The sequence below is a fragment of the Pinus tabuliformis genome, chromosome 4_2 (genome assembly GCF_031772625.1).
Source record: "Pinus tabuliformis cultivar Carrire ecotype Pingquan chromosome 4_2, CPIR1, whole genome shotgun sequence".
Lineage (NCBI taxonomy): Eukaryota > Viridiplantae > Streptophyta > Pinopsida > Pinales > Pinaceae > Pinus > Pinus tabuliformis.
The window spans coordinates 867,696,509-867,723,578 of record NC_142304.1 but is presented as its reverse complement, the minus strand read 5'-3'; the positions used below and the strand labels follow the sequence as shown (position 1 = coordinate 867,723,578).

The 27,070-nt window shown below is 39.7% G+C and overlaps 1 protein-coding gene across 2 annotated transcripts in view; it reads left to right on the top strand.

Moving 5' to 3' along the window:
- The first annotated feature begins 12,708 nt into the window (after positions 1-12,708).
- LOC149172412 (alpha-soluble NSF attachment protein 2-like) overlaps positions 12,709-27,070 on the top strand; it is a 104,197-nt gene continuing 89,835 nt past the window's right edge. Inside the window, exons 1-3 of one of the 2 annotated variants that reach the window (XM_089424313.1) lie at positions 12,709-12,912; positions 14,777-14,917; positions 17,832-18,030. In XM_089424313.1, coding sequence (XP_089280439.1) covers positions 17,886-18,030 — 145 coding nt within the window. In that variant the 5' untranslated portion in view covers positions 12,709-12,912; positions 14,777-14,917; positions 17,832-17,885. The remainder of the gene's footprint in view (positions 12,913-14,776; positions 14,918-17,831; positions 18,031-27,070) is intronic. The other variant, XM_089424312.1, reaches the window with a different exon arrangement.

Below are 27,070 nucleotides of genomic sequence, written 5' to 3'. Positions count from 1 at the left end.
GGGGATTGGAGGGAAAAGCACCATAAGGATCACTTGTGGGCTTGAAATCCAAGCTTAGGGTTTTTCACCCATGGAGATTTGGTCCAAAACCATGAGCACATTACAACATGTGATGGATGAGGATGATAACTCTCAGTGAGATGAATCTAACACAACAAGAATCATTCGATTTCGAGTTGTAGAAATGGAGATATGAATTTTGAATTTTTGAAGTTATGATTGGGTTTTGCACACGAGGTGTCAAGGTTGGCCTAACGTTATTTAGGCTTGTGATAGTTGTTCAAGCCCTATTGTGATGTTGGAAGAAGCCCTCCTTTATGTGTATATATAGGAGGTGTTGTGGAGCTCTTTTGATCATCCTTTGAGAGCAACACATGACTTGAAGAGAGAAGAAGAGCTCGTTGAAAAGGGATGACCTTTCTATCTTAGCCGCAAGTAAAGGAGAAACCAAATGAAAGAGGATAAGCCTATGCATAGGGCTTATCTGTTGGTCATTGGATAAGACAATGCTCCCCATGTGTTTTGCGACATGGACTAACTGCCTCTCATGGATCCTTATCTCTGGCGATGTGATCGTTGACTAACACATGTGGGTTTCAGTGTAACAACAATCATGATTCCCAACAAGTGGTATTAGAGCGTAGGTCACGAGTTTGATACACACCCCACTTGCGTTGGGGAGGATATTTTTGGACATAAGATAAGCCAATGCTCCCCGTGTGTTTCGTAACATGGACTAATTGCCTCTCGTGGATCCTTATCTCTGGTGATGCGATCATTGACTAACACCTGCGGGTTTTGGTGTAACAACAATCATGATTCCCAACATTATTCATGATTGTCTTGATTCCATGATTACCTTGCAGGAGGGCCGAAGCGAAAGGGAATATTCTGGACTTGTTTGGGTTACATTTAGGTGTCTTGGTGGATGGTTGTCATCCTAAAAGGGAGCCACATAACTAGATTGAAGGGTGCAACCCTTGATCACTGTTGTGAGGGGATGCATATCTATTTGGAGGGCTGGAAATAAGCCCAAAACCCAACGTACTAGTGTAGGACCCAAGAAAGGGTAGGCCGCAACAAAATAAGGTATGTTTTCTGTGTTTATTGGTGGGATCTCTACTACAAGTAGGCCGTAGAATGTTGTAGCTTACAACAGGTGATTGATGGAGTGTTGAGGGCCATGAAGCCTTGTGGGGAAGGCTATTTATAGGCCGCAACCTCTACAAGAACAACACAACTTGTATAGGGGTAAAGGAGGATTCAATAAGTAATTTCCTTGTGCTTTGAAGCAACCCTAAAATGTTGTAACAATTCGAAATATTTGAGAGCCTTGTGGAGGTATCCATGGTGTCTTAGAAGTCAAGGAAGGGACAACAGATTAGGTGACACATTTGACAAGGGAAATAGTGGTTTTGGAGTGCATGCATGTAAAACCAAATTATGCAGAAAAGAGGAGAATGACAAAATAAGCTCACACACACATAAGACACAAGATATGCTCTCTGGGAAACACTTTCGGGAGAAAACCCAACTCGAAGGTGAGGCCACTTAGCTTTCTTTCTCTGTCTAGAAATATGGTTACAGGTATAAAGAATGCTTGTGGCCCGTGGGTTGCTACAATGCACATATCATCTCTGTGTGCTCTACCTCCTATCTCTCCTGGCTATCTTTGCTCATCTATGGAACAAATTCTCTCGAAAAATGGAATGCCTCTACCTCCTAGTGGCCCGGTTATAACAGAGCCCAATAGCCTACTAGTGGTTAAGTTTGACTACATCAACTCTTAAGTAGAGTTACAAAATAGACTCTTATAGAGTATTCTACATCAAAAACACGTGGATGACCCCTTTTCCATGAATAATGGGGGCTGACGCGGCATTCTCCTGGACTATAGGTGTGAAAACAGGAAGGTCAACTTCTGAATGGCATAACTTTTGCATACATACTCTGATTGACGCGATTCTTGCGTCGTTGGAAAACTTTTTGTGTGTAGACTATCATGTAAAAGTATTATGCTTATTCAACAAAGTTGGACCCCCAAAAAACATTATTTGATGCCTCAAACACTCCTTGAAGGTTTCAGACCCTGTTTCGCCAAACTAGGTCCCGCGAGTAAAAACGGTCTGTGAGCTAATTCCTCCACTTTTTCCACTCCAAATGCATCGAGATGGATGACAAACAATATAATGATTCAATTCGGATCACACCTACCCATTTTGGGAGGATTTTGGTCTCCAAAAGCTTTTACTGAATGAGTTAAGGAAATTTTTCCTCCACCTTCTCCCTGTTGTACCATTTAGCTTTGCCTGGAAGTTGTCCCTTCAACACAATCTACCAAAGGTATTGTTGCCCTTGTCTTATAGTTCTGGACCTCTTCTATAAAACTGCATCTTCTGTCAACTCTGCCTAAGCGTTTGGTGTCAAATCCTCCACAGAAGGTAGGACATGTTCCTCTTCCTAATCTAACATGGAAGGCTCATAGAGTTTCAAATTCTCTACATTTACAATTGAGTAAATGCGCATATATGGTGGTAAACTGAGTCGATAGGCATTATCACCCACCTTTTCTAGTATCTCAAAGGGACCATACCTTAGAGCCTTGATTTTCTTACCAGCCCCTTGCAGCCTCTTCTTGTTCAACTATAGCCATACTCTGTCTCCCACCTTGAATGATTTCTCTGTTCTATGTTGATCATGCCTGGCCTTATACTTCACTTGCGATTTCTGCAATGTTTCCTGTACCTGTAGATGGATCTGCCTGATCTTCTCTATAATTTTTTCAGCCCTCAAAGCATCTCCTATAATGTATTCCTTCACTCTTCCTTGTTGTCCATATGCAATATCCAAAGGTGAAGGGGCAAATATCCCAAACAAGTTTCAGATGGGTACTTACATGTAGAAGTGTGGACCACTCTATTATAATAATGTTGTATATATACCAGATTTTCATCCCAAGTCTTCGGATGCTTCTGGTTGTAACCCCTCAGAAGTTGCACCAAAGTCCTATTGACTACTTTTGTCTACCCATTTGTCTGTGGATGGAATGTTGTAGGTCTATTCAACTTCGTGTCCATATTCTCCCACAATGTAGTCCAGAATGCACTGAGAAATCTTGTATCCCTATCTGAAATGATGCTCCTTGGTATCCCAAAGTGTACCCAGACCTGTCCAAAGAACAAGTTTGCTACTTCTTGTCCATTGATGGTCTTTTTACAGGGCATTAGAACACACATCTTGTTGAACTTGTCAACTACCACGAACAGGTAGCCATGTCCCTTCCTCGTTGTCCGTGAACCTCCCACAAAGTCCATGGAAATGCCTTCCCAAGAATGAGTAGGTACATGTAAGGGATGATACAGACCCTATTTCCTATTGCTAGGCTTGTTGGTACAACAAAGCATGCATCCTCTTATGAACCTAGCTACTTGTTCTTGCATCTTGGGCCAATACACATACCTCTGCAAGTTAGCCACAGTCTTCCCTACACCAAAGTGCCTTGCAACCTTGGAGGTGTGAGCCTCTCTAATTAGTTGCAAATGCTCACCTTTAGGAACACATAGCTTATCCAGCCTATAGAGTAACCCATCCTAGAGATGGTAGTCAATAATGTTGTCGCCATCGTGCACATGACTCTGACTCTGCAACTGTTGATACACCTCCTTGAAGTCCTCATCTTCTAAATATGCCTCTCTGTATGCATCATGGGTGAATGGCTCCATGTGCATAAGAGTCCCCAAAGCTGTAATCTTTGATGTGGGTGGCCTTGAAAGCATATCGGCCAACTTGTTTGTGTTGCCCTTCTTATACTTGATCACCAAATGAAACTGTTGTAAAAGCCCCATCCACTTGTAATGCCTGGTCTGTTGTAGCTTATTATGGGCCTGTAGGTACTGTAACGACTAGTGATCTGTGTGGATTATTGTCTCCTTTCCCATTAGATAATGCTTCCACTTCTTCACAACTTGCACCATGGCATAGAGCTCCTTATCGTAGGTAGGGTAGTTAATAACTGCCCCATGAAATACTTCAGAATGGTAGCAAACATGCCTTCCTCCTTGCATCAAGACAACTCCCATAGCATACCCACTCGCATTTGTCTCCACTTCAAAGGGTCATTGCAAGTTTGGTAATGCCAGAACTGGTGCTTCACTGATCTTCTTCTTTAACTCATCGAAAGCCTTCTACTGCCCTTTTCCCCACTGGAAACTCTTTCCACTTGTTGTTATGGTATGGAGTGGTGCTGCTATCGCTGAAAATGAGGCTACAAATTTCCTCAGGTACTGTGCTACTCCAATGTAACTCCTAACCTTAGTAACATTAATAGGCATTGACCATTTCATGATGGCCTCCATCTTGGAAGGATCTATCTTCAATTCTTCTCCACCAATCACATATCCCAAATACACCAAGGTATGTTGCGCAAACTCACACTTCTTGAGATTTGCTAGCAGTTGGTGCTTCTTCAATGTTTCCAGCACCTGCGTTGAATGTATATGCTCCTCCCAGGTAGCACTTTATACCAATATATCATCCAAATAGATAGTAACAAATGCATCTATAAAAGGGCGCAGTACATCATTCATTAATCTCATAAATGTAGTTGGTGAATTTACAAAGGCCAAATGACATAACTAACCACTCATACAAACCTTGCCTGGTTTTGAAGGCGGTCTTCCATGTATCTTCTTCTTTGACTCAAACCTAGTGATATCTAGACTTCAAGTCTAGCTTGGTGAAATACTTTGCTTGCTGCAACTAATCTAGTAGATTATCTATCCTAGGCAGGGGGTATCTGTTCTTGAGCGTTATTTTATTCAACGCCTTGTAATGTATACAAATCCGCCAATTCCCATCCTTCTTTGGCACATTGATGATGGGTAACCCACATGGTGATGTACTCAATCGAATGACACCTTGTTCCAGCAGTTGCTGCAGCTGTTTCTTCGCCTCACTTGCTTCTATAACAAACTACCTGTAGAGCCCAATATTTGGCAATGGGGAGTCTAGCAATAGCTTGATCTCGTGCTTCACTTCCCTCTTAGGGGTAGCCCTTTAGGCTCTCGAAACACGTCCTTGTATGACTGTAACAACTCCTCCTATTGATGTTTTTGTTTCTTAGTACACACCTCTAGGGATGCCTTGCCTCTTATTGACTCCTCTACAAATTGATTTTCTGTTAACAAAAATAAAACATACTTCTTGCTAGAACTGATCAATTTCTTGGCCTTGTTGGCACTTACTAGCGAAATTTTTGACTTGCCTTTATGCACGTTGATGATGAATGATTTTGTATCCTTGATGAGACGACATTGGTTATCTCTCCTCATGAATATTGCATCATGCATGTACATGTATGGACTCCTAAACACGACTCCACATGCATCAAGGGGAATCACATCCAGATCCACTTCATCAATAAAATCAACGCTGATAACAAATCTAATTTTACATTTTTTTGTTACCTTCAGCTCTGCATCCTTATGTACCCATCCCTGTGGATATGGATTTGGATGATCACGAACTTCCAGCCCCAAGTTCTTGACCAGATATGCCGCAATGAGATTTTCCTACGATCCAGAGTCAAATAGAGCATCAATCTTCATCTTCTTGACTTGTATCTTTATATGAAAGAGTTTGGTCATTTCTTTCTCTTCATGTTGCTGAAGGCTACTGAGATTCACCTCCTTCTGCACTGATGTACAAACGATCTTCTCATCCACGTTTGAGTTGCTTTCAACTTGGTTGCTCGAATTAGTGGTTGTGAGACTCTTCTTCTTATTATCTTTCTTCTTATTCTTCGGGTTTAGATCTGGATGCAATTTCCAACACTTCTCCTCTGTATGGCCATCATTGTTGCAATCGTTGTTGGGATCTTTGCACTGGTGTATTGTGGCTGTCGTCTTTTTATCTTTTCCCCTTTTTGCTTCTTCTTCCACTCCTTAGAAGTTTCATGTTGCTCCTTCTGCTTTGATCCACTTGATTGCACTCTTTTCAAGCTTGTGTTCTCCAGGTACTGTGCTTGTACACAAGCCTCGTCCACTGTTTTTGGCTTGAACAACATCACTTGCTCACGCAGATGGTGGTGTAGACCACCCAAATACTTGAGGAGTACATTTGGGTTCTTTGGAGAGATACCCAACATTATAGCCATCTTTCTGAATTATGTGGTGTACTCCTGCACGCTTTGGCCCGACTTTTGCCTGAACTAATGCCACTGGATCCACTGGTATTCCATGTACCCAATGGGATAAAACTATGACTTAATGAGGGTTTTGAAATCCTCCCACTTAGTCATTGGAGGTTCTCCCTCCAACCTTAGGGTTTCCGTGTGGCTCTCCCACCAAGTCAGTGCATGGCCCTCCAATTTCAGCCGCGTGAATGAGATCTTATGCACTTTCCTTGATCTAATGGACACTGGAATAAACTTCCAGTTGTTGAAACCAATGGTTCAACTTTAGAGCATTGATCTTGCCATGGTATGGCTTGATATCGACTTTTGCTTCCACTTTAAACAGGGATTGGTTCACGACACTCGAACTAGGTTGATATTTTTCGGGTTCTTTCTTCGGATGGTTATCTGCATCTTCCCGATCTCCTAATCCCCCTTCTGATTTGTCCTCTGCATTCGAACCCCCTTTTTATCGAAATATCCCCAGATTATTTCTTAAGGCCGCCATGAGGAGGTTGACATTGCGGTTTATATCCGCGACTTGTTTTTCGAGCCGCGAAAACCTCACCTCTATAGGATTACGAGGTTCATTTACAGATTCGTTGCCCATGATTAGGGTTTTACGATTTTCAACCTCGCCGATCTAGATCCCTACAATCTCCAAAAAAGGACCCAAAGAAACTTGCTATGATACCAAATGATCTATAAATTATCGTGGATATTCCACTCAATAGTTCGTCACACCAGATATGATAATATTATATTAAAAAGTTGAGATTCTATACTATTACAGTTTTATTTAATTTATAGATCTGTAGATCTTACTGTAATTAGTGCTTGCATGTAAAATAAAATTATGCGGAAAAGAAGAGAACGACAAAATAAGCTCACGCACACATAAGACACAAAATATGCTCTTTGGGAAACCCTTTGGGAGAAAACCCAGCTGGAAGGTGAGGCCGCTTCGCTCTCTTTCTTTGTTTGGAAATATGGCTGCAGGTACAAAGAAGAAATGCTTGTGGCCCGTGGGCTGCTATATTGCGCAGATCATCTCTGTGTGCTCTACCTCCTATATCTCCTAGCTATCTTTGCTCATCTATGGAACAAATGTTCTCGAAAGAATGGAAGGTCTCTACCTCCTAGTGGCCCGGTTATAACAGAGTCCGATAGCCTACTAGTGGTTAAGTTTGACACATAAAATCTTAACTAGAGTTACAAAATAGACTCTTCTAGAGTCTTTTACATCAAAAACATGTGGCTAGCCCTTTTCCATGAATAATGGGGGCTAACGTGGCATCCTCCCGAACTATAGGTGTGAAAATAGGAAGGTCAACTTCTGAATGGCATAACTTTTGCATACGAACTTCGATTGACACGATTCTTGCGTTGTTGGAAATATTTTTGTGTGTAGAATAACATGAAAAGGTGTGACATTTTAGCGGCAAAGTTTTACCCCAAAAAAAAAATCGTTTGATGCCTCAAAACACTCCTGGAAGTTTTCAGGCCCCATTTCGTCGAACTGGGCACAACCGTAAAAACGGTCTTGTGAGCTGATTCCTACACTTTTTCCACTCCAAATGCATTGAGATGGATGAAAAACAATATAATGATCCAATTTAGATCAATGCTAGTTGGAGGATGTCCTAGGAGAGGACTAGATTTGGAGGACTATAACAGCCTAGTGATTGGGTTGACACAGACTGTTAGATGCCCTAATCAGTGGGCAGATGTTGTAGCAGTACATTGTAGCGTAGATTTGTGCAATAACTCCTCTATTGTAGAACAAAGGGAAAATGTGGATAAGTATGTTAGCAACCATGTGTAAGGGTCTCCTAGGTGTGAGGATGCTCTAAATAGGTGTAGATGCAACAATGTGGACCTGGTCACTCGTGGGCGGTTGGAGGGCAGCGTGAGAGTGGACCAAGTGTGGACATGATTGGGCACTTATGGTCTGCTGGAGGACAACGTGATGGTGTCCAAGTTGGAGCCTGATGAGCAACACCTTGATGGACAAAGGTAGTTGCGAGAGAGGCAGTTGTTGAGCTTAAGGGTCTGATCAACCAGGAGCAATTTATGGAGCCCTAGAATTGTGTGTGGAGAAGGACTTCTACAACAGATGATGGGAAACCCTCCTATCCCATGTTCATTATGGGAGATGGACATCTTGTAGTGATAGGTGGAATCCCTCCGTGCCCTATGTTGGTCTTCATCAGAGCAGCGCAAGAAGACCATAGTTGGCTGAAGTCCCTGAGTAGCTGAGGAACAACAATTGGCAGATTGAGAGTTGTTCACAAGTGGAGCTGTGAACAACTCGACAGGAGTCTCAATGTGTTGTGCCCTTGATGGACTAAGGTACAACTAGTGAGTAGATTGATAGTCGAGATTCAGTGGTCAGATGCACTTTGAGCATTGATAGAGGCAGGAGCTGCAGATCGGGAGCCGAAGGATTGGGCAGGTACAAGGTACGACCGAGAGGAGCTAAGAGAATTGACTACTACAACCAGATGGTTAGAGTATCTTTTTGAGGGCAGATTGGTTATCGATGTACTGACACCAAGCCCCAGTTTGTATTCTTGTACTAGTGGATGTATGAGGTCCATTATCCCTGGTACGAGAGCCCTAGACTGTTGTATTATATGTTGATTAATATAACGAAGTTGGGTTGAAAAATCTAAAAAGTTGTCTATATTATGTGCATGTGTGATTTATTGTTGTTTATATTTCGTTGTGCAAAGTAGTTCTGTTGAGATTCTTGGTTTGGTAGTGTCAAAGATTTTAAGATTCTATCCTAGACACCAAGGTCGTGGAAATTCAACACCACATGGCCAAAGAATGCTTCTTCTTCTCTCCCTCTTACCACATCTTTGTATGGCCATTTAAAGTTCTTACATGTTAGTGTAGAAAGGCCAAGGTAAAGTAAATTAATTATTCCATTGAACTAACTCTTTTGGTATTTCAAATTAAAAAATGTCTTTCAATGGAAGGGGGGTTGATTTGAGTATTGAGATCAATCAAGAAATTGGGACTTACCCACATCAATGTTCAAGGAGGAAAGTCCCATTTTTTCCAATCAAAATTAATCACAATATCAAAGGGAAGAGGTAGATAAGTGAAGGGAGGGCTCAATTTGGCCATCAAGGTTGATCACCAGATTAGGACAAGGAAACAATTAATGTAGTTGAGGGAGGCCTTGGTTTGGTGGCCTGGATAAATTATGAAACTGAGCTAAGCAGAGACTTTGGTAAGTGCTCAAAATTTGAGAAGAGGATTTTCAAAGTTTGGGAGGAGCATCCATGTTCAAGCAAAGGCTTAAGGAAGTCTGCTTTAAGGATTGGGATCAATTGAAAAATTGGAACCCATTCTCACTATTAATTGAGGAGGGATGCCCCAATTTAGCAGTTGGGCCAAATTCAAAATTGTGATAAGGAAATCATAGTTCAAAGATAAGCTTGAGATGAGCCTTGACTCAACAATCGAGGTTAACACTAAATAAACATGAGGAAATTGTGAATTTAGTGAAGAGAGGTCATGGTTGGAGAATTTGGGTTGACTCAACAAATCAAACTTAACACATTTTGGCAAGATTTCATTATTTGGAAGAAAAAATTCAAAAAGTTCGAATAAAGGATGAAAGTGTTCAAAGGATAAAAAATATAAGTTGATGGCAAAGGGGGCTTAATTTGAAGGTCAAGCCTAGTTTGAAATTAGGACATACCCATACTTTGGTGCTACTCAAAAACTCAAGCCAAGCACGAGGCACGATTATGATGGGATGCCCTAATTTAATAATTGAGGGGATTTTGAACATTGGCTTAAAGGAATTATGTGAAATCTTTCAGTTAGTTTAAAAGTTTAAATGAAAAACTTCATGAATTTCAAATGTTCATGAAGTTCAAATAAAATGAAATTTCAAAGAAATCAAAATTGTTAAGAGAGCTTGAAGGAAATCTCAAAGCAATCAAAATTGTTAAGAGAGCTTGAAGGAAATTTCAAAGAAATCAAAATTGTTAAGAGAGTTTGACTTGTTAATCGGCCTAATGGCCAAAATTTGAAAAGTCAAATTAGTAATAAAAAAATGTGAGCCCACCCAATCTAAAAATAGAGAAGCTAAGCCAACAATTAAAGAATGAAAGAGCTTGATTTAAAATTAAGCACACTTGAAAATTGGAAGCAAACTTCAAAAAAAAATAGAACGCAAATTCAAAAATATTAATTTAAGGCACTCCTAGATGTTAAGTCATTAGTTCAACTCCCCGCCCTAATACAATACAATGTTATTCTTACATATAACCATAACTTAGCTTCACCAACACCAAACTTAAATCAACCTCAAAATAACAATTTTGCTATACAAATTGATAATTAAAACTCCAATTTGAAAATTGAAATTGGTTTTAAATTTCAAAATAAAAATCAACCAATCAAGAAAAAGAATAAGTTTTAGATATCATTTTTTGGGATTCAACTGCGTTAAGTAAGTCATTCAAACGTATGACCATTTCCATGAGAGGTAGTCGTAACTGACTAATTTCTCATGATTTTTGAATAGTTCACTTAGCACTCATTGCATCGGGTGATGCTCACAGGGGTGAAGAAGTGGGATTGAAATTAGTGAAATGTGGAGAACGAATCACATAGCATCAATCATCACTTCCGGGGCTTGCACCCGGTAACCAGGACTTCCCAGGAGGTCACCCATCCCAGAACTCCTCTGGCTCAAGCGCGCTTAACTGTGGAGTTTTTCCCCACAATCAAGCCCACTTAGCTTGCTACCCCATTTGCAAAACCTTAGCAAGTATTGTGCCTCATGAACCATTCAAGTAGAGATCCCTTGACTCTTTTTGAATTTAAGTATGGGGGATTTACGCAGTGCATTATATTAGATATCATTTTTTGGGATTCAACTGCGTTAAGTAAGTCATTCAAACGTATGACCATTTCCATGAGAGGTAGTCGTAACTGACTAATTTCTCATGATTTTTGAATAGTTCACTTAGCACTCATTGCATCGGGTGATGCTCACAGGGGTGAAGAAGTGGGATTGAAACTAGTGAAATGTGGAGAACGAATCACATAGCATCAATCATCACTTCCGGGGCTTGCACCCGGTAACCAGGACTTCCCAGGAGGTCACCCATCCCAAAACTCCTCTGGCTCAAGCGCGCTTAACTGTGGAGTTTTTCCCCACAATCAAGCCCACTTAGCTTGCTACCCCATTTGCAAAACCTTAGCAAGTATTGTGCCTCATGAACCATTCAAGTAGAGATCCCTTGACTCTTTTTGAATTTAAGTATGGGGGATTTACGCAGTGCATTATATTAGATATCATTTTTTGGGATTCAACTGCGTTAAGTAAGTCATTCAAACGTATGACCATTTCCATGAGAGGTAGTCGTAACTGACTAATTTCTCATGATTTTTGAATAGTTCACTTAGCACTCATTGCATCGGGTGATGCTCACAGGGGTGAAGAAGTGGGATTGAAACTAGTGAAATGTGGAGAACGAATCTCTACTTGAATGGTTCATGAGGCACAATACTTGCTAAGGTTTTGCAAATGGGGTAGCAAGCTAAGTGGGCTTGATTGTGGGGAAAAACTCCACAGTTAAGCGCGCTTGAGCCAGAGGAGTTCTGGGATGGGTGACCTCCTGGGAAGTCCTGGTTACCGGGTGCAAGCCCCGGAAGTGATGATTGATGCTATGTGATTCGTTCTCCACATTTCACTAGTTTCAATCCCACTTCTTCACCCCTGTGAGCATCACCCGATGCAATGAGTGCTAAGTGAACTATTCAAAAATCATGAGAAATTAGTCAGTTACGACTACCTCTCATGGAAATGGTCATATGTTTGAATGACTTACTTAACGCAGTTGAATCCCAAAAAATGATATCTAATATAATGCATTGCGTAAATCCCCCATACTTAAATTCAAAAAGAGTCAAGGGATCTCTACTTGAATGGTTCATGAGGCACAATACTTGCTAAGGTTTTGCAAATGGGGTAGCAAGCTAAGTGGGCTTGATTGTGGGGAAAAACTCCACAGTTAAGCGCGCTTGAGCCAGAGGAGTTCTGGGATGGGTGACCTCCTGAGAAGTACTGGTTACCGGGTGCAAGCCCCGGAAGTGATGATTGATGCTATGTGATTCGTTCTCCACATTTCACTAGTTTCAATCCCACTTCTTCACCCCTGTGAGCATCACCCGATGCAATGAGTGCTAAGTGAACTATTCAAAAATCATGAGAAATTAGTCAGTTACGACTACCTCTCATGGAAATGGTCATACGTTTGAATGACTTACTTAACGCAATTGAATCCCAAAAAATGATATCTAATATAATGCACTGCGTAAATCCCCATACTAAAAAAAAGAAAAAAGAATAAGTTTAATTAGAAAATAAAACCTGATTTAAAAATTAAAATACAAATGTGGAAAGCACGGCATGACAATCCACCCTGATTTGAAAGAGAAAACAACCCCAAATAAATGGATGAACAAAGAAACTGGGTAGAAAAAGAAAGTTTAAAGAAGAGAAAAAAAGAGACACAATCAATCAATAAAGTAAAACATAAAAGCTCATGCTTAGCTTTGATTCTGATTGCGGTTATTTTATATGATAATCCGACTCTGTGTGCTTATCAAATTGACGTCTTTCTGTTCTTCCGCGACCTTAGTGTGAAGGTTTTCTAAAAGTCTGTGACCTTGATTCGGATCTTCGCAGCACTGCATTGCCTTTTGAGGTATTGATTTTGCCCTAAATTTCGATTTGCCACCTATTTCTGTTAAGATTTCATTCGCAGAAGATTAAAACATTGACCTTTGGAGATTTTCCTGACTGGGTTCGAATTTTTACTATGTAATTTTTGTGGGTTTTTTTGTGTCTCTGATAAGAAGGCGGATTTAGGGGCACAGTGTGCGGTATTTTGTCTTTCCGCATGGTATTGTGCCCTTATTGTAAGCCCTAATCTATCTTGGCCGTAAATTCTCCATTTCTGAGTGATTTTGGGTTCTGAGAAGCATTTGTTTTGTGATTAGGGATTAGGGTCGTATCTTTTTGATCTTTGAACATATGGGGTTGTGATTAGATGGTCTTCTTTTGTCTTCAGTGTCGTTTCGAAATTGTAATTAGGCTTTAGATCTGGGCCGTTATCGAGGGTTTTTCTTATTGTTGTTCTCCTTTCCTTTTTTATTTTTGTTTAATTTGGTTGTCCCATGTTTCCGACATCTATCCCTTCCATTTTGTTACCCTGATTTTGATTGTGGGTTGCCATCTTGTTGGTTTATGAATCTATCTTGGACGTATATTTCATTGGTGCACAGCCTATAGTGATTTTAGGATTGATTAGGTCCTGCATTTTTTTTTGGGGCTTTAGTGTTTATGGTTTTCTGAAATGTACATCGTTTGATGGTCTGTTACTTGCATTGTTTTTAACTGCAGAAGGTTGTTTAACCTATGTATTCACATAATTCAATCGTTATGGGTTATTGATGACTAGTTTTACTGTATAATTCATCGATTTCATTTTAATGTCCATTTTGTTTGGCTTTATTTGAGAACTCTTTTATTTGTTGCTACTTTTCACTGGACAAGACATGAGGACAAAATTGCAATGTATTCGAATCTGCGTCTTCAATTGGTTTCAACAAACGACTCAAAGTATTCCTTAGTCTTGGTTCACGCTTGCACTTGTGTTATATTTAACCATAGTTACGATTCGACCCAACTGAACGGTTGGAAATTTGATGTCATTGTAAATATTCTTTAGGATGTATCATTATTTCTATGAAATTCAGCTGGAGTGAAAAATACTGATGGCCTTCATTGAAGGACTGATGGAGCGATCTTTTATAGTGAATATGATTTTGATTGATGTGAGGTTTGTCAGCCATCCTAGGGGTCCATGCTATGCTATGCTCAGTAAAGGGCCTTTCCCTGGCTGGTGTGAAGGTCATTATGAGTTTTGGACTATGCCATTTGGACTTAATCAATTGGGATGCGATTTAGCATAGACGTGTGGGAGTTTACCACAGCTAATCCAAGTTAAATTCTCTTGTATTCATACACCTTTACTTAAAATTTTCATGACACAATCATAGAGTTTTGATCTCGCTGCTAAATGATCTGTGCAAGCTTCGAAAGCTGCAACAAGCATGTGGGTGCTTAATAAACTTGCAATTACTTATAAACCCTGAGTTTTGCCAAGTCTAAATAAAAAGAGCTTAGAAGATGGTGAAAATTTTAACAAGCATTATTTTGAAACATGGGAATGCCACTTCCATGGGGCTTGGCTCTAAGTGCATACCAAACAAGGGAGTGATGGTTTTAAATTTAATGGTCGCTCTTCCATATCCATTTATTTTAAAACCATGACTCTTCCGGATCTGTCTTTTCCTAATCAACAACGGTCACTGTGAATCACCCTCCACATATTTTCTTCATCAGTGACGGTTACTATGAATAATCCTTGTATCTTTCAATAATCCTCTGCACTGGTCTACCCTGTGGCTTTTTCTTGAACTGCTTTTTTTTATTTTTACTTTCTAGATTGGATTATTCTGCTCCCAAGGTTTTTCAAGTAAGACTATGTCGAACTTTTTTTCAAGGAAAACCTTGCTGGGAAACCCTTGGGAACTTCCCGATATTCTGTGGATGTTACCCAGGGTAAACCTGTTGGTGCTGATTACGGTGCCTAACCTGGCGGAGACATCAAGTGAGGCATGCAGCAGAGTCAGCTAGTCCACCAGGTTAAGTTTGCCCCGAGACTTGTGCTGCATTTATCAAAATTCCAGTTGAATTTGTGATCCAGTTGTGGAATTTATTCACATCATGGTTACCATTGTTTTTCTTAATGTTGGTTTTAATATGAATGCATAATGAAAATAAAGGCAAGAGATGAATGTGAGCACAAGTGTTCTCAACTCCACTTATATTATCAACTCGATATTGCATAAATGTGAATATAGTACAAACTGGTGCTATAATTGTGAAACTAAAAATTATTCTTAAAGATAAAGTAATCTTGAAGACGAGATTTAGAGATAAAGCACATCTTAATTTCCTAAAACAACACTCTTCACATCAGAATGCTAGAAATACATGATAAAAGCTTAAAACACAGTGGCCCTTATGCCCAAATCAGATAGTTAATGTCTACTTCACACCAGGTTTTAGTCTGAAGTGATAAGCATTGGGAACTGTAATTTTTATGTTTCTCATATTGTTGATCACTGATATTTTCTATTCTTATCTTGCCTAGCCAGGGAATTCACTTTAGAATCTAGATGCACAATTGCAAATTAATCTGTAGCTCCTCATCCATTGAACAAATCAGGATGGAACTTTATGCCCTGAATGAACAATGTGATGGTGCTTAAATAGCAAAAGTGTTGAATGTAATTGTTGAGGACAATCGTTAGACATTTTTGCACCTCCAAGTTTTATCTCGTTGAGGTTTGTAATGCCCTTTGATAGTTGATTCCTGGGTTAATTTTTTAAGACTTTGGTCTCCTCACAACTGGATCCATCTTCATTATCCTGGGAGGCTGGCCTTCTGAATCTGCTAACTTTTAGAGAAAGTTTGATGGGGTTTCCTACTTTTAAGAACAAAAATAATCTATTCAACTGGACTTGAACTCTTCTGTAGTAAAGTGAAGGTGATGAGGTATGCAGCTAAACAACACTCTGTCTCTTTGCGCAAAGTGCATTGCAAATAGTTTCAATTCTTGTAGCTATAGCCTACACAGGAAGATAATTGTTTCCCTCTCTATGGCTCAACATCTGTACTCATGGCTATGTCAACTTCTGCACAAGGACCTGATTGCTTGTTCCTTTTTTGACAATTACACTAGAGAAATTCCAGGAATTTCTGATCTTGAAACTTTTAGACGAACCTCCAAAGCAGGACCTTTGTTGGGAAAGTGCACAAATGCAAGCCCTTGTGGCATTGGAACTTTTCTGAGCTCCAAGGATGGGTTTATGGTTGATTAGTTTTGTTGTTGTATTTGCAATGCTCTTGTATATTGATTGCTTCAAAAAATGTGCTCATAGGACTGAAAGAAAATCAAACTTCAATTCATGTAAATGGCCTTCCACCACCGTTTTGATCAGTTTTGGATGTTCTTGATTTGCCTTATTCTAGCGAAAAGTAAGCCCTTAGCTTGCACTTAATTTGGTCTGCACAGAATGTTCTCTGTTTTTTAACCTTTGACGACATTTGTAACATTAATTTCACTCTTGAATCAAATGAATTGTATCCAATGAATTGTTTTGTAACGTTGCAGTTATCATTATCGGGATAATATCGGTGAAGGAAAAAATCAGGAAAAAATTGTAAAATACAAAAATATTCATTTTTTTAATATCTAAAGCATCTACAACATAAAATAAATACATTGACACATAAATATGATAAAAGAACTAATATATAAGATGTGTAATATCATTTCTAGTGCTACATCACACATAACAGTGAATCATGTCCTGAATAGTCAGTCTTGACTCCTGAGTTGGGACTCAGCCTCAAAATATCAACAAAAATTATAATAATGTATCTGATATCATGAGTCATAATGTCATATACAATGAAATGAACCAAATAACTAATACCACTGATTTCCTCTGCCCCTCTTGCGAGAAAATGCAATAGCTTTCCCTGTAGATGTAGATGCTGGTGGAGTTGGCAGTGGACTCTGCTGTGCTCAAAAGGCTGAAGAACTAGAAGCTACAGGAGGTAGACCACGTCCTCTACTAGTAACAGGGGTAGCCTGGGTAGGTTGTGTCAGCTCCTCATCGCGATTATTTCAAGCTATCGCGGAAAAAAAATTAATGTAAAAATCAGGCAATAATATCGCCACACTAAAAAAATCGTGATTTTCGCAACACTGGTTTTGTTTTCTTAAAAATTGTCGGTCTGAATCACTGTTAGTGTTCTAGGACTAAAGAGTGAAGGCTCCAGGTCCCAATGGAAGTTAAACTAATTTTAAATTCACTATTCTTATGTTGGAGATATATTGAGAAATAGTGCTATGGATTTATTTTTATTTTTATGTTTTTTCTTTCCCTTTTTAGCTTTAATTCTTAGTTTTAGTTTTACCTGGATGGTTAACTTGTGAATCCATCTTTAGTTTTGTGGAAGAAATTGTTCAGGAATAAATGTTGTTTGGCTACCAAGCATTGCTTGACTCAGGAGAGATTGTCAATGCATTTTTATTTTTATTGTTCATAATGGCAGATAATTTTACTTGTATCTACTTGTTTTTGGTCATGCAGGGTGCAGTGCTTGTGCTCCTTTTTCTTTGAATAGGTTCAAATATGAATGATATGTGGAATGGTCTGTGTGTCAAGTTTTCCGTGTAAAGCCTTAGTAAATGCTTGACTTCTTAACTATGATGTATTGAGTTTTCTGTTAAGGTCCTTCATATAGCCATTCTATTGTCGTGCTTGGCTTACAGTGGACAGAAACATGTTTTGCTCATTTTATTGGTAATCTAGATGATAAATGTTATTCTGTGATGCAAATAAAATGTATACAATAATATGCAGGCAATGTTTTGATATCTATATTGAAATCTTGTGGTTGGTTATTTGTATGCTTGGATAATTGAATAATGCTTTGATGAAAATAATTATGTGTAATTTGTTTCGTACAATTATTTATAGGACTAAGGAGGTCAACCAGAGCTTACTGAGCTTATTGAAGACAAAATAAGTAATATGGCAGAACAAGATGCAAAGGGATCTGAGTTTGAGAGGAAAGCAGACAAGAAGATACAGGGATGGTCGATTTTTGGTTCTAAATATGATGATGCTGCAGAGTTATATGAGAAGGCTGGCAATTCCTACAAGCTTGCAAAATCTTGTAAGTTGCATTTTCGTGCAATATTCAGACTCCTGTGTAGGTTACTGAAAAATTACATGATATCAAATAGGTATCGAGAGCAACTTTGTTTTCTGACTATCTTTGCTACTTAGCAACATGCAATGATGAAGTTCTGTATCCTGCTCAGGGAAAATAACCGGAAGCCGAAATGGACGATTGGTTGGAGTCAGTCATCTGTCATTATTAGAGCTGAACAGGGAAATAATCAGAACTTTAAAGAAACTTGTGAACTGTGGTCTATGCATGAAATGTGCACATGCATACATATATATTAATTATATGAAGGTGCCCAAATAGTAAAAAATATTATGAAAATTTAATCATAGAATAAATGTCCTAGACTCAACATGCATGATTTTAACAAGGTCTATTAAACCACAGGTTCAACAGCCTATGACCCAAATGGTTTTCTATTCTGCGTATAGTGAAGAATGCTCCAGCCTCTAATCTACATTGCAATGTAATGTTTCTTTTGTCCATTTTTGAAGTGAGGACATACTAATTTGACCAATGGTGCATACATACATACAGAAAACTAGTTTGCTTATCTCAAACAATGAGTGAAGACGCTCTAGACATACAAAATGTAAGAGCTTTAGCCAGAATCTTATTAGGAGATACTAAGAAGGATAATGGGTTTCCATCCTCTAATATAATCAGATGAAGTATTTTCAAGAATCAGTTGAATAACCCCTTTGTTGCAATAGGCTGTTAAGTTATTCAAAGAAAGAGCCTCATTAGCCATGTAACATAGGTCATCTTCACTATATCCCACAGTCTTGAAAAACAAATGCACAAGGCAATCCATCAATGCCAAGAGACTTACCATTCTTCATGGGGAACAGGGATGCAAAGAGTTCTACCTTGGAAAGCGCATAATGTAATCAGTCTCAATCTGCTAGTGTTCCATGTGAATGTTGATTTCTGGTAGCATCGGATGTGCTCTAAGTCTCAAATTTTGCAGGGAGGCTTGTGCACATGTATTCCAAAGAACCCAAAAAGTGTTTTGGGAAATTCCACTCGAAGACAACTTTATTAAAATAATTAATTATTTTTATGGAACCCTAACTCTAAATTGAGGAAATTATCATTCTTCATGGAGAACAAGGATGCAAATGGTTCTACCTTGGAAAACGCATAATGTAATCAATCCCAATCTGCTAGTGTTCCATGTGGATGTTGATTTCTGGTAGCATCGGATGTGCTCTAAGTCTTAAATTTTGCAGGGAGTGCTGGGCACATGTATTCCAAAGAACCTAGAAAGTGTTTTGGGAAATTCCACCCGAAGACAATTTTATTAAAATAATTAATTATTTTTATGGGACCCTAAGTTTAAACTGAAAATATTAAAATAATTAATGGGTATTAATCTAACTGCGTGTGTAACTTTTAGAAGAAGACGAGGATCAAGCAGAAATGATCTTAGCCATTGATTAGCTTCTAATCTAGGTCGTTGAATGTAAACAAGAAGATTATTTAAGGAGGCTTGAGGGTCATTTGGAAAACACACAGAGAGTTGATGAGTCAGATTGAATTGCTGAAGCTAGAGGCAACACAGTGATTTGTAGTGATCACGTAGTGAGTGGCATAGGGAGTTTTGGCTGGAGGATCTTCTCTTGAGCCAAGAATACTCAGCAAAGAGGTAGAGAGACACATAGAGGAGGCAACGTAGAGGGAAAAGAGGGTGACGTAGAGCTAGGAAGGGCTCACGCAGGCTCCACGCAGAGCAGCGCAGAGGCCTCTAGTGCAAAAGTCTGATTTTGCCAAGGAGGCTGATGTTTCTGAGCTGGGAGGGTTGGAAAAAGCTTTTGAGGGCAAATCGATTCCCAGTTGAGCTGACGGAGGGCTTTAGAGGTTGATGTAGGGCCCGCGCAGGGGCAACGCAGAAGTTGTCGGGGACTCGTTGGTTCAATGATCGAATCAACCGGAACTTGCAGTGTAGAATGAGGTAATCTCATTAATTTCTTCTGCCAAGTGATATTCTCTGTAACTAGATTGCTGGGAAGGCATCCAGAAGTTGTATTTAGAAATACTTCAACTTACTAATAAAAACCCTTAGATCTACTACACTGGATTTCCTACATTGGGTTTTTCCAGGGATGTTTTTCCAAAAAAACTGTCATTTGTGTGTGTCTTTCTCTATTGTTCAGTTTCTTGCTTCGACATATTATTTAAATGGTGTAGGCTGCAGTGTATGTATTTTGATGTTTGCTGTAGGGAACTGCAAATAACTTGTTCATGTAAACCTAACAAGTAGAAGAAATATCATCAGTGCTGCAGTAAGAATTCCTGGGTTTAAGGATATTTCACATGGTATCAGAGAAGTGCAGGTGAGACAAGAAGAACAGTGCCTGAGAATCTAGCGTTGAGTAGAAGAGGAGAGCGAAATAGCTGCAGGAGGCAACAGTTCAAATCCCCAGAGGGGTTTGCGCAATCCAAGCCAGGAGGGTTGATATTTTTCGAGGAAAGTCTCTCTCTGAGTGAGTCGACAGAGAGGAAGGGCTTCCAAATCGAAATCTTGCTGTGGTAGATGGAGTAGTGCTAAGCCTCAGCGTGAGGAAGAGTTGGTGGGACAAAGTTTGCTGGGCTGAAAGACGTCAAAAGAGAGAGAAGTGCAGTGAGAGAATTTTTCCTTAGTAGACTTCTTGCCAAGAAGTCTGTTTTCTTATTGGTTGAGCAACAACAGTAAGAAATAGAGAGGAGTAGTTCTACATTTTCGTGGCAGAGATGGCAACCAGTGGGCTGAGAGATCAGGACAAGTTGGATGGGGCATCCAACTACGTCATCTGAAAGGCAAGGATGTCATTCCTTCTAGATGAGCATTCTCTCAAGACCTATGTCGACAGCATGGCGGCTGTGCTTGCAGATCTAGATCCGCTGAAGAAGTATCGAACAAAAATGGCGAAGGACAAGAGGATGATTCTTGATGGCGTAAAGGATCACGTGGTCTGTCACATCATTATCAAAGGGACTGCTAAGGAGATGTGGGATGCGTTGTCTACGTTGTATCGGGGATCTTCCGAGGAAAGGAAGATGTACTTAGAGCAGAAACTAAGATCTGCATAGATGCAGAAGGGGGAGCGCATAGATCCATTCCTCACGAAGTTTCAAGAGACCTGTGATGAGTTAGCAGCTATGGGGTCTACACCTCAAGGGTCCGAGTTGGTTAGACTGACCCTCAATTTTGTCTCAGATGAGTGGCAAGTCTTTGTCTAGACTCCAGAGTATCTTGGGTAGGGCGACTTTGTCGAATTAGTATGAGATGTGGGCAACTCTCAAGCAAGAGGAGCTAAGAGCAAGACCCCAGAAGAGAGAGGAGAAGCATACTATGGGGTCTACACCTCAAGGGTCCGAGTTGGTTAGACTGACCCTCAATTCTGTCTCAGATGAGTGGCAAGTCTTTGTCTAGACTCCAGAGTATCTTGGGTAGGGCGACTTTGTCGAATTAGTATGAGATGTGGGCAACTCTCAAGCAAGAGGAGCTAAGAGCAAGACCCCAGAAGAGAGAGGAGAAGCATAGTGAGGAAATGTTTCCTCAGTAGACTTCCCGCCAAGAAGTCCGTTTTCTTGTTGGCTGATCAGCAACAGTAAGAAATAGAGGAGCATTTTTGTTGGGTTGTGTTATATTCTTTCCACGACTAGCCTACCTAGTTAATCGGGGGTTAGATGGGGGGTTGAGCCCCTCCTTTATTGTGCCGCAGGGGCGTCACTGGGGGGGCGGCAGCGCCCCAAGGAATTTTTTTGGACCCTATATTAGGTGGGCGGACCTACCTATGGTTTTGTGCATGGTTTTCGCACATGGTTTTGGGCGCGATGGTTTTCGGTCCATGGTATTGGATGCTTCGGCATGTATGTATATGTATTGTAACATTGAAAGGAACATAATGAAAAATAAAACTGGTAGTCTTGGTTTTGGGATCCAGGGGAAAATATCTCTGTATATTTGTTTTATGTGTTATGCTCTCGCTATTGTTTATTTTCTATGTTTTAGAATTCGTATGTAGGTAATTTCTGTACGGGGTTAAAACCTACATTTGGTATTAGAGCTGTTTTGGCTTCAAGGGGACGTCTTTGTTGCTGAGGGGTTTTGCTCGGGCCTGTGGTAGACCCTGTTAAGTGGGAGATCTGCAGGATCGATTCTGTTGGTGAAAGAATATGGCGAGCAGTGGAAAGATAGAGTTCGAGAAATTCAATGGTCAGAGTTTTGAGTTATGGAAACTCAAGATGGAGGATTTGTTGGGAGATAAAGATCAGTGGATCGCAGTAGATCCGGGTACTAAACCAATGGGGGTGTCTGATGAAGAATGGAAGTTGGATCGGAAGGCAAAGAGCACAATGCGATTATGTGCCTCAGATTCAGTATTGTTGAATGTATCAGGGGAAGCTATGGCTAAGGCTTTGTGGGACAAGTTAGGGACTTTGTATCAATCTAAGTCTCTGGTGAATAAACTGTTCCTATAGAAAAAAGTTGTATAACCCAAGGATGAAAGATGGAGACTCGGTGACAGAGCATCTAAACGCATTTAATACTATGGTAAGTCAGTTATTATCTGTTGATATTAAAATTTGAGATGAAGATAAGTGCATTAGTTTGTTGTGTTCTCTACCAGATTCGTGGGATATTCTAGTTATTGCAATAGGTAGCAATGCAACTGCCTTGCAGTTTGATGAAATAGTTTCATCCTTATTGACGGAGGAGATGAGATGGAAAAATATGGATAGCTAGAATGGTGATGCCTTCTCTGTACGAGGAAGGTCCCAGAACAGAAACAAAAATAAGTCATCGAGTGGGAGATCTAAATCTCCAGGAAAACCGGTAAAGGAGTGCTGGAAATGCGGAAAGGAAGGGCACTACAAAAGGGGAAATGTAGAAAGGAAGGGCACTACAAAAGGGACCAGTGTTGATAATATCGCCGAAATATCGGCGATATTCGCAAATATCGCGATATTTTCGGCGGGCCGAAATATCGCCCCCGAAAAATCGCGATATTTTCAACTTTTGAATTTCGCGCGAGAAATATGAAATTTCGGCGATATTTTGGTAAAAATCGCGAGACGAGGGTAAATATCGTCGGTTAGGTTGTATCGACGAATTATAAAATGGTTTTTCAGTTTTTCGTGAGAGCTGGAGAGTGAGACGGAACGCTGCGAAGGAGGGTTTCCCGTTTGGCTGCCAAGAAAACTTCAAAGGTATGAATCCGAGTCCCGACATCGTGTCATCGTCTTCACTGTTCAGTGCCGCTGCGTTTAGTTATATACAAACGCTGGTAACTGGTTTACAAATGCTGGTCTTCACTGTGTTTTAAACTTTTATCATTGATTCATTTATACTCAACGCAAATGTTACACAACCCCTTCAAGGAAAATACTGTGGACTCCAATGATACGATCCCTTATAAACAGAGTTAATAAGTCTGCTACAACACTAAATAACAGTAAGATGGGTCTGCTACAGCGCTAAATAACAGTGAGATGATAGGTCTGTTAAAACTTGAAATAGTATATTCGTTTGTGAGGGAATAGATATATGTATTATGTATATCGTATAATATGATTATATTCACTGATTCACAGTTGGTTGCATCAGAAATAGTGAGGAGGCTGCCGCTGTATTGTTACGTATCTGACATAAGAGCTTCTGAAGGAGATTTATCATTCTGTGGCTGTCATCAATATTTATCCTTTATTATACTCCATCCTTTATGGCAACAAGGGAAACAATTTTAAGAAGATATCAATGCATGTGCAGTAGAAACACAAGTAGTAGAACTCATGAGCCTGAGTCCTTAAGTTCCGAGTGGAATTAGTTAGGTTGTGTATTATAATTTTAATTATCACCTTGCACTTTATCTTGCTTTATCTCATTGTAAATAATAACTGTCACAGGTGACTTTATCAAACTGGATGACTCTATTATGATAAACTCTTCAGGTTTTCCCGCGGGGCTACAAAGGGTTTTCCACAGGCAATTATAAACTATTAAACAGATCATGAATAGACCACAGTGAGACTCGGATGATGGATCTATATCCCACTGTCTCGACATAAGGAGCAATATTACACTCTATAAGGAGAAACAATACTAAAGCTTCAACAAACTGATAATGAAGGAATGATATAGTCTCGGCATCATAACAATAACAAGGACTACATGATGAGAACTTCATAAATCAATGATATTGGAGAAATGTTGTAAGTTTGTAACTATGACCAGAGAATTTACCAACATAATCAAAATGAAGATTACACAACAAAATATAATAAACCCTCTGCTGTTGCATTTTTCCCAGTAATGTAGAATGATAGAATCTAGATGAAATAAACTTCTAAACGTACAGGGCAATATTTCTTAGCGATGGGACCACATTGACCTATAGTAATTCAAATTTCAAACACTTAGCTATCACATGGTCTGCCATCAGCAGGATTTGGTATCGCCTTTGAAGTTTGATGTATCATTTTATTTGACATCATATATATCAATGCCTTCTTCATATTTATGTGCCAATGTGTTTAGTTCATGTTGTTATTGCTTTATATGTTTAGAAATCTGAAAAAAATAATATATTATGCATTTTTTATGCTTGCCGATATTTTGCCGATATTTTTGCCGATATTTCCGATAAGATATTTTTCGGACCCTCGCCGATATTTTCCCGATACCGATATTATCAACACTGAAAGGGACTGTAAATCTAAAGCTCATGACAAAGGAAAGGGATGATGCTCCTTTTGCAGAGGCGAAAACCACCTCAGATGAAGGTGGGGATGTGTATTTGGCTTCTTCAAGTACACATGTAGATCACGAGGCATGGTTGATTGACTTAGGTGCATCCTTTCACTTCACTCCCCATAGAGAGTGGTCCTGTGAGTATGAGAAATATGATGGTGGTGATGTCTTCTTGGGGGATGACAGGAAGACTAAAATCTTTGGTCGCGGAAAAGTTAAGTTGAATTTGCAAGGTGGAATGATTAGAACACTTCCGTGTGTTCTACATATTCCTGCATTGGCCAAAAATCTGATTTCTGTAAGCAAGCTGGATGATGTAGGTATAAAAACAGTGTTCAAGAAGGATATCTGTAAGATGTTTCGGGGAGCATTGGTATTGATGCGGGGAGTTTGGATTGGAACTCTGTACAAGCTGCAAGGTAGCACTGTTGTTGATGGGTGCAACAATTTTGTGGTTCTTGAAAGTGGAGCAGAAAATCTAGTGGTCTCCGGAGAAAAGACCATGCTTTGGCATCAAAGGCTTGGACATATTGGAGAGAAGGGCATTCGAATACTTTATGGTAAAGGTATGGTAGTAGGTATGACTAATAGGTTTCTGGATTTTGGTTTCTGTGAAAATTGTGTATATGGGAAGCAGAATCGGGTGAGTTTCCCCTCTGGTGGTAAGAGGACGAAACCGATATTAGAGTTTGTGCACAATGATGTGTTTGGACCTGTGAAGGTTCCATCACTGGGTAAGTCTGTGTACTATGTATCATTTATAGATGAATTCTCAAGGAATACATGGATATATTTCCTCAAGAAGAAATTTGAAGTCTTTAACAGGTTTAAAGAATTTAAGGCTCTGGTGGAAAACTAGATAGAGAAGAAGATAAAAGTGCTGAGGACAGATAAGGGTGGAGAGTTTTGCAAGAAGGAATTTGAAGAATTCTGTAAAAAGTGTGGTATAGCATGACATAAGACTACTCCATACACACCTGAGCAAAATGGAGTTGCAAAAAGAATGAACAAGACGTCGATGGAAAGGGAAAGAAGCATGTTCAATGGTGCCGGGTTAGGACGAGAATTCTGGGGAGAGGTAGTGGAGACAACATGTTACCTGGTCAATAGATCACCTTCATCAGCGTTGGAGGATAAGACTCCACAAGAGGTGTGGACTGGTAAGAAACCCTCTCTTTCACATCTAACGGTATTTGGATGTGATGCATATGTACATGTTCCAAAGGAAAAAAGAACAAAGTTGGATAGTAAATCTGAAAAGTGCATCTTTATTGGGTATAAGGATGGTTTAAAGGCTTATAAGCTTTGGAACCCAGTAACAAGGAACATTGTGTATAGTCGAGATGTGGTGTTCAGAGAGGTGAAAGATGTTATTAAACTTGAAGTCCAACCAAAGGAACCTGAGAAGATAGAGTTTGAGCTTAAGGAGGAAGAATCAGAGTCTACAGCAGAAGAGGAATCAAAAGATGAAGAGCCACAAACTTCGGTTGTGAGAAGATTAGTTCGAGAAAGAAGGCAACCAGAAAGGTATAATTCATCTGCTTTATGTTTAAATTTTGCTTTATCTATTATTGATGATGATCCCACAATTGTGAAGGAAGCAGTGGATTCAGAGGATGGCGAACTTTGGAAAGAGGCCATGGTTGATGAAGTGGCATCTTTGCACAAAAATGAGGCTTGGGATCTGGTGGAGTTGCTGGCTGGAAGGAAATCCATTGGTAGCAAATGGGTGTTCAAGAAGAAGACAAATGCAGAAGGAAAGGTGGAGAAATACAAAGCTCGGTTGGTAGCAAAAGGTTATTCCTAGGTGTCAGGAATTGATTTTGGTGATATTTTCTCTTTTGTTGCCAAGGTAGTTTCTATTAGATTACTTTTATATGTTGCTGCTGCTTTTGATTTTGAGGTGGAACAGATGGATGTGAAGACAACATTTCTTACGGGGATTTGGAAGAAGGGATCTACGTGAAGCAACGTAAAGGCTTTGCGGTGAAGGGTAAGAAAGAACTGGTATGCAAGTTAAAGAAGTCTTTGTATGGTTAAAATAGTTACCAAGGGTGTGGTATCAGAAATTTAATACATTTATACGGAGACTTGACTTCACCAGAAGCAAAGCAGATCACTGTGTGTATTTTAAATTAATTGGTGACTATGTTATTTATTTGGTCTTGTATGTGGATGATATGCTGCTGGTTGGAAATGACAAAGAAATTATCTAGATTTAAAGACCCAATTGTCCTCCAAATTTGACATGAAAGATCTTGGTGCTGCAAACTATAGTTTGGGGATGGA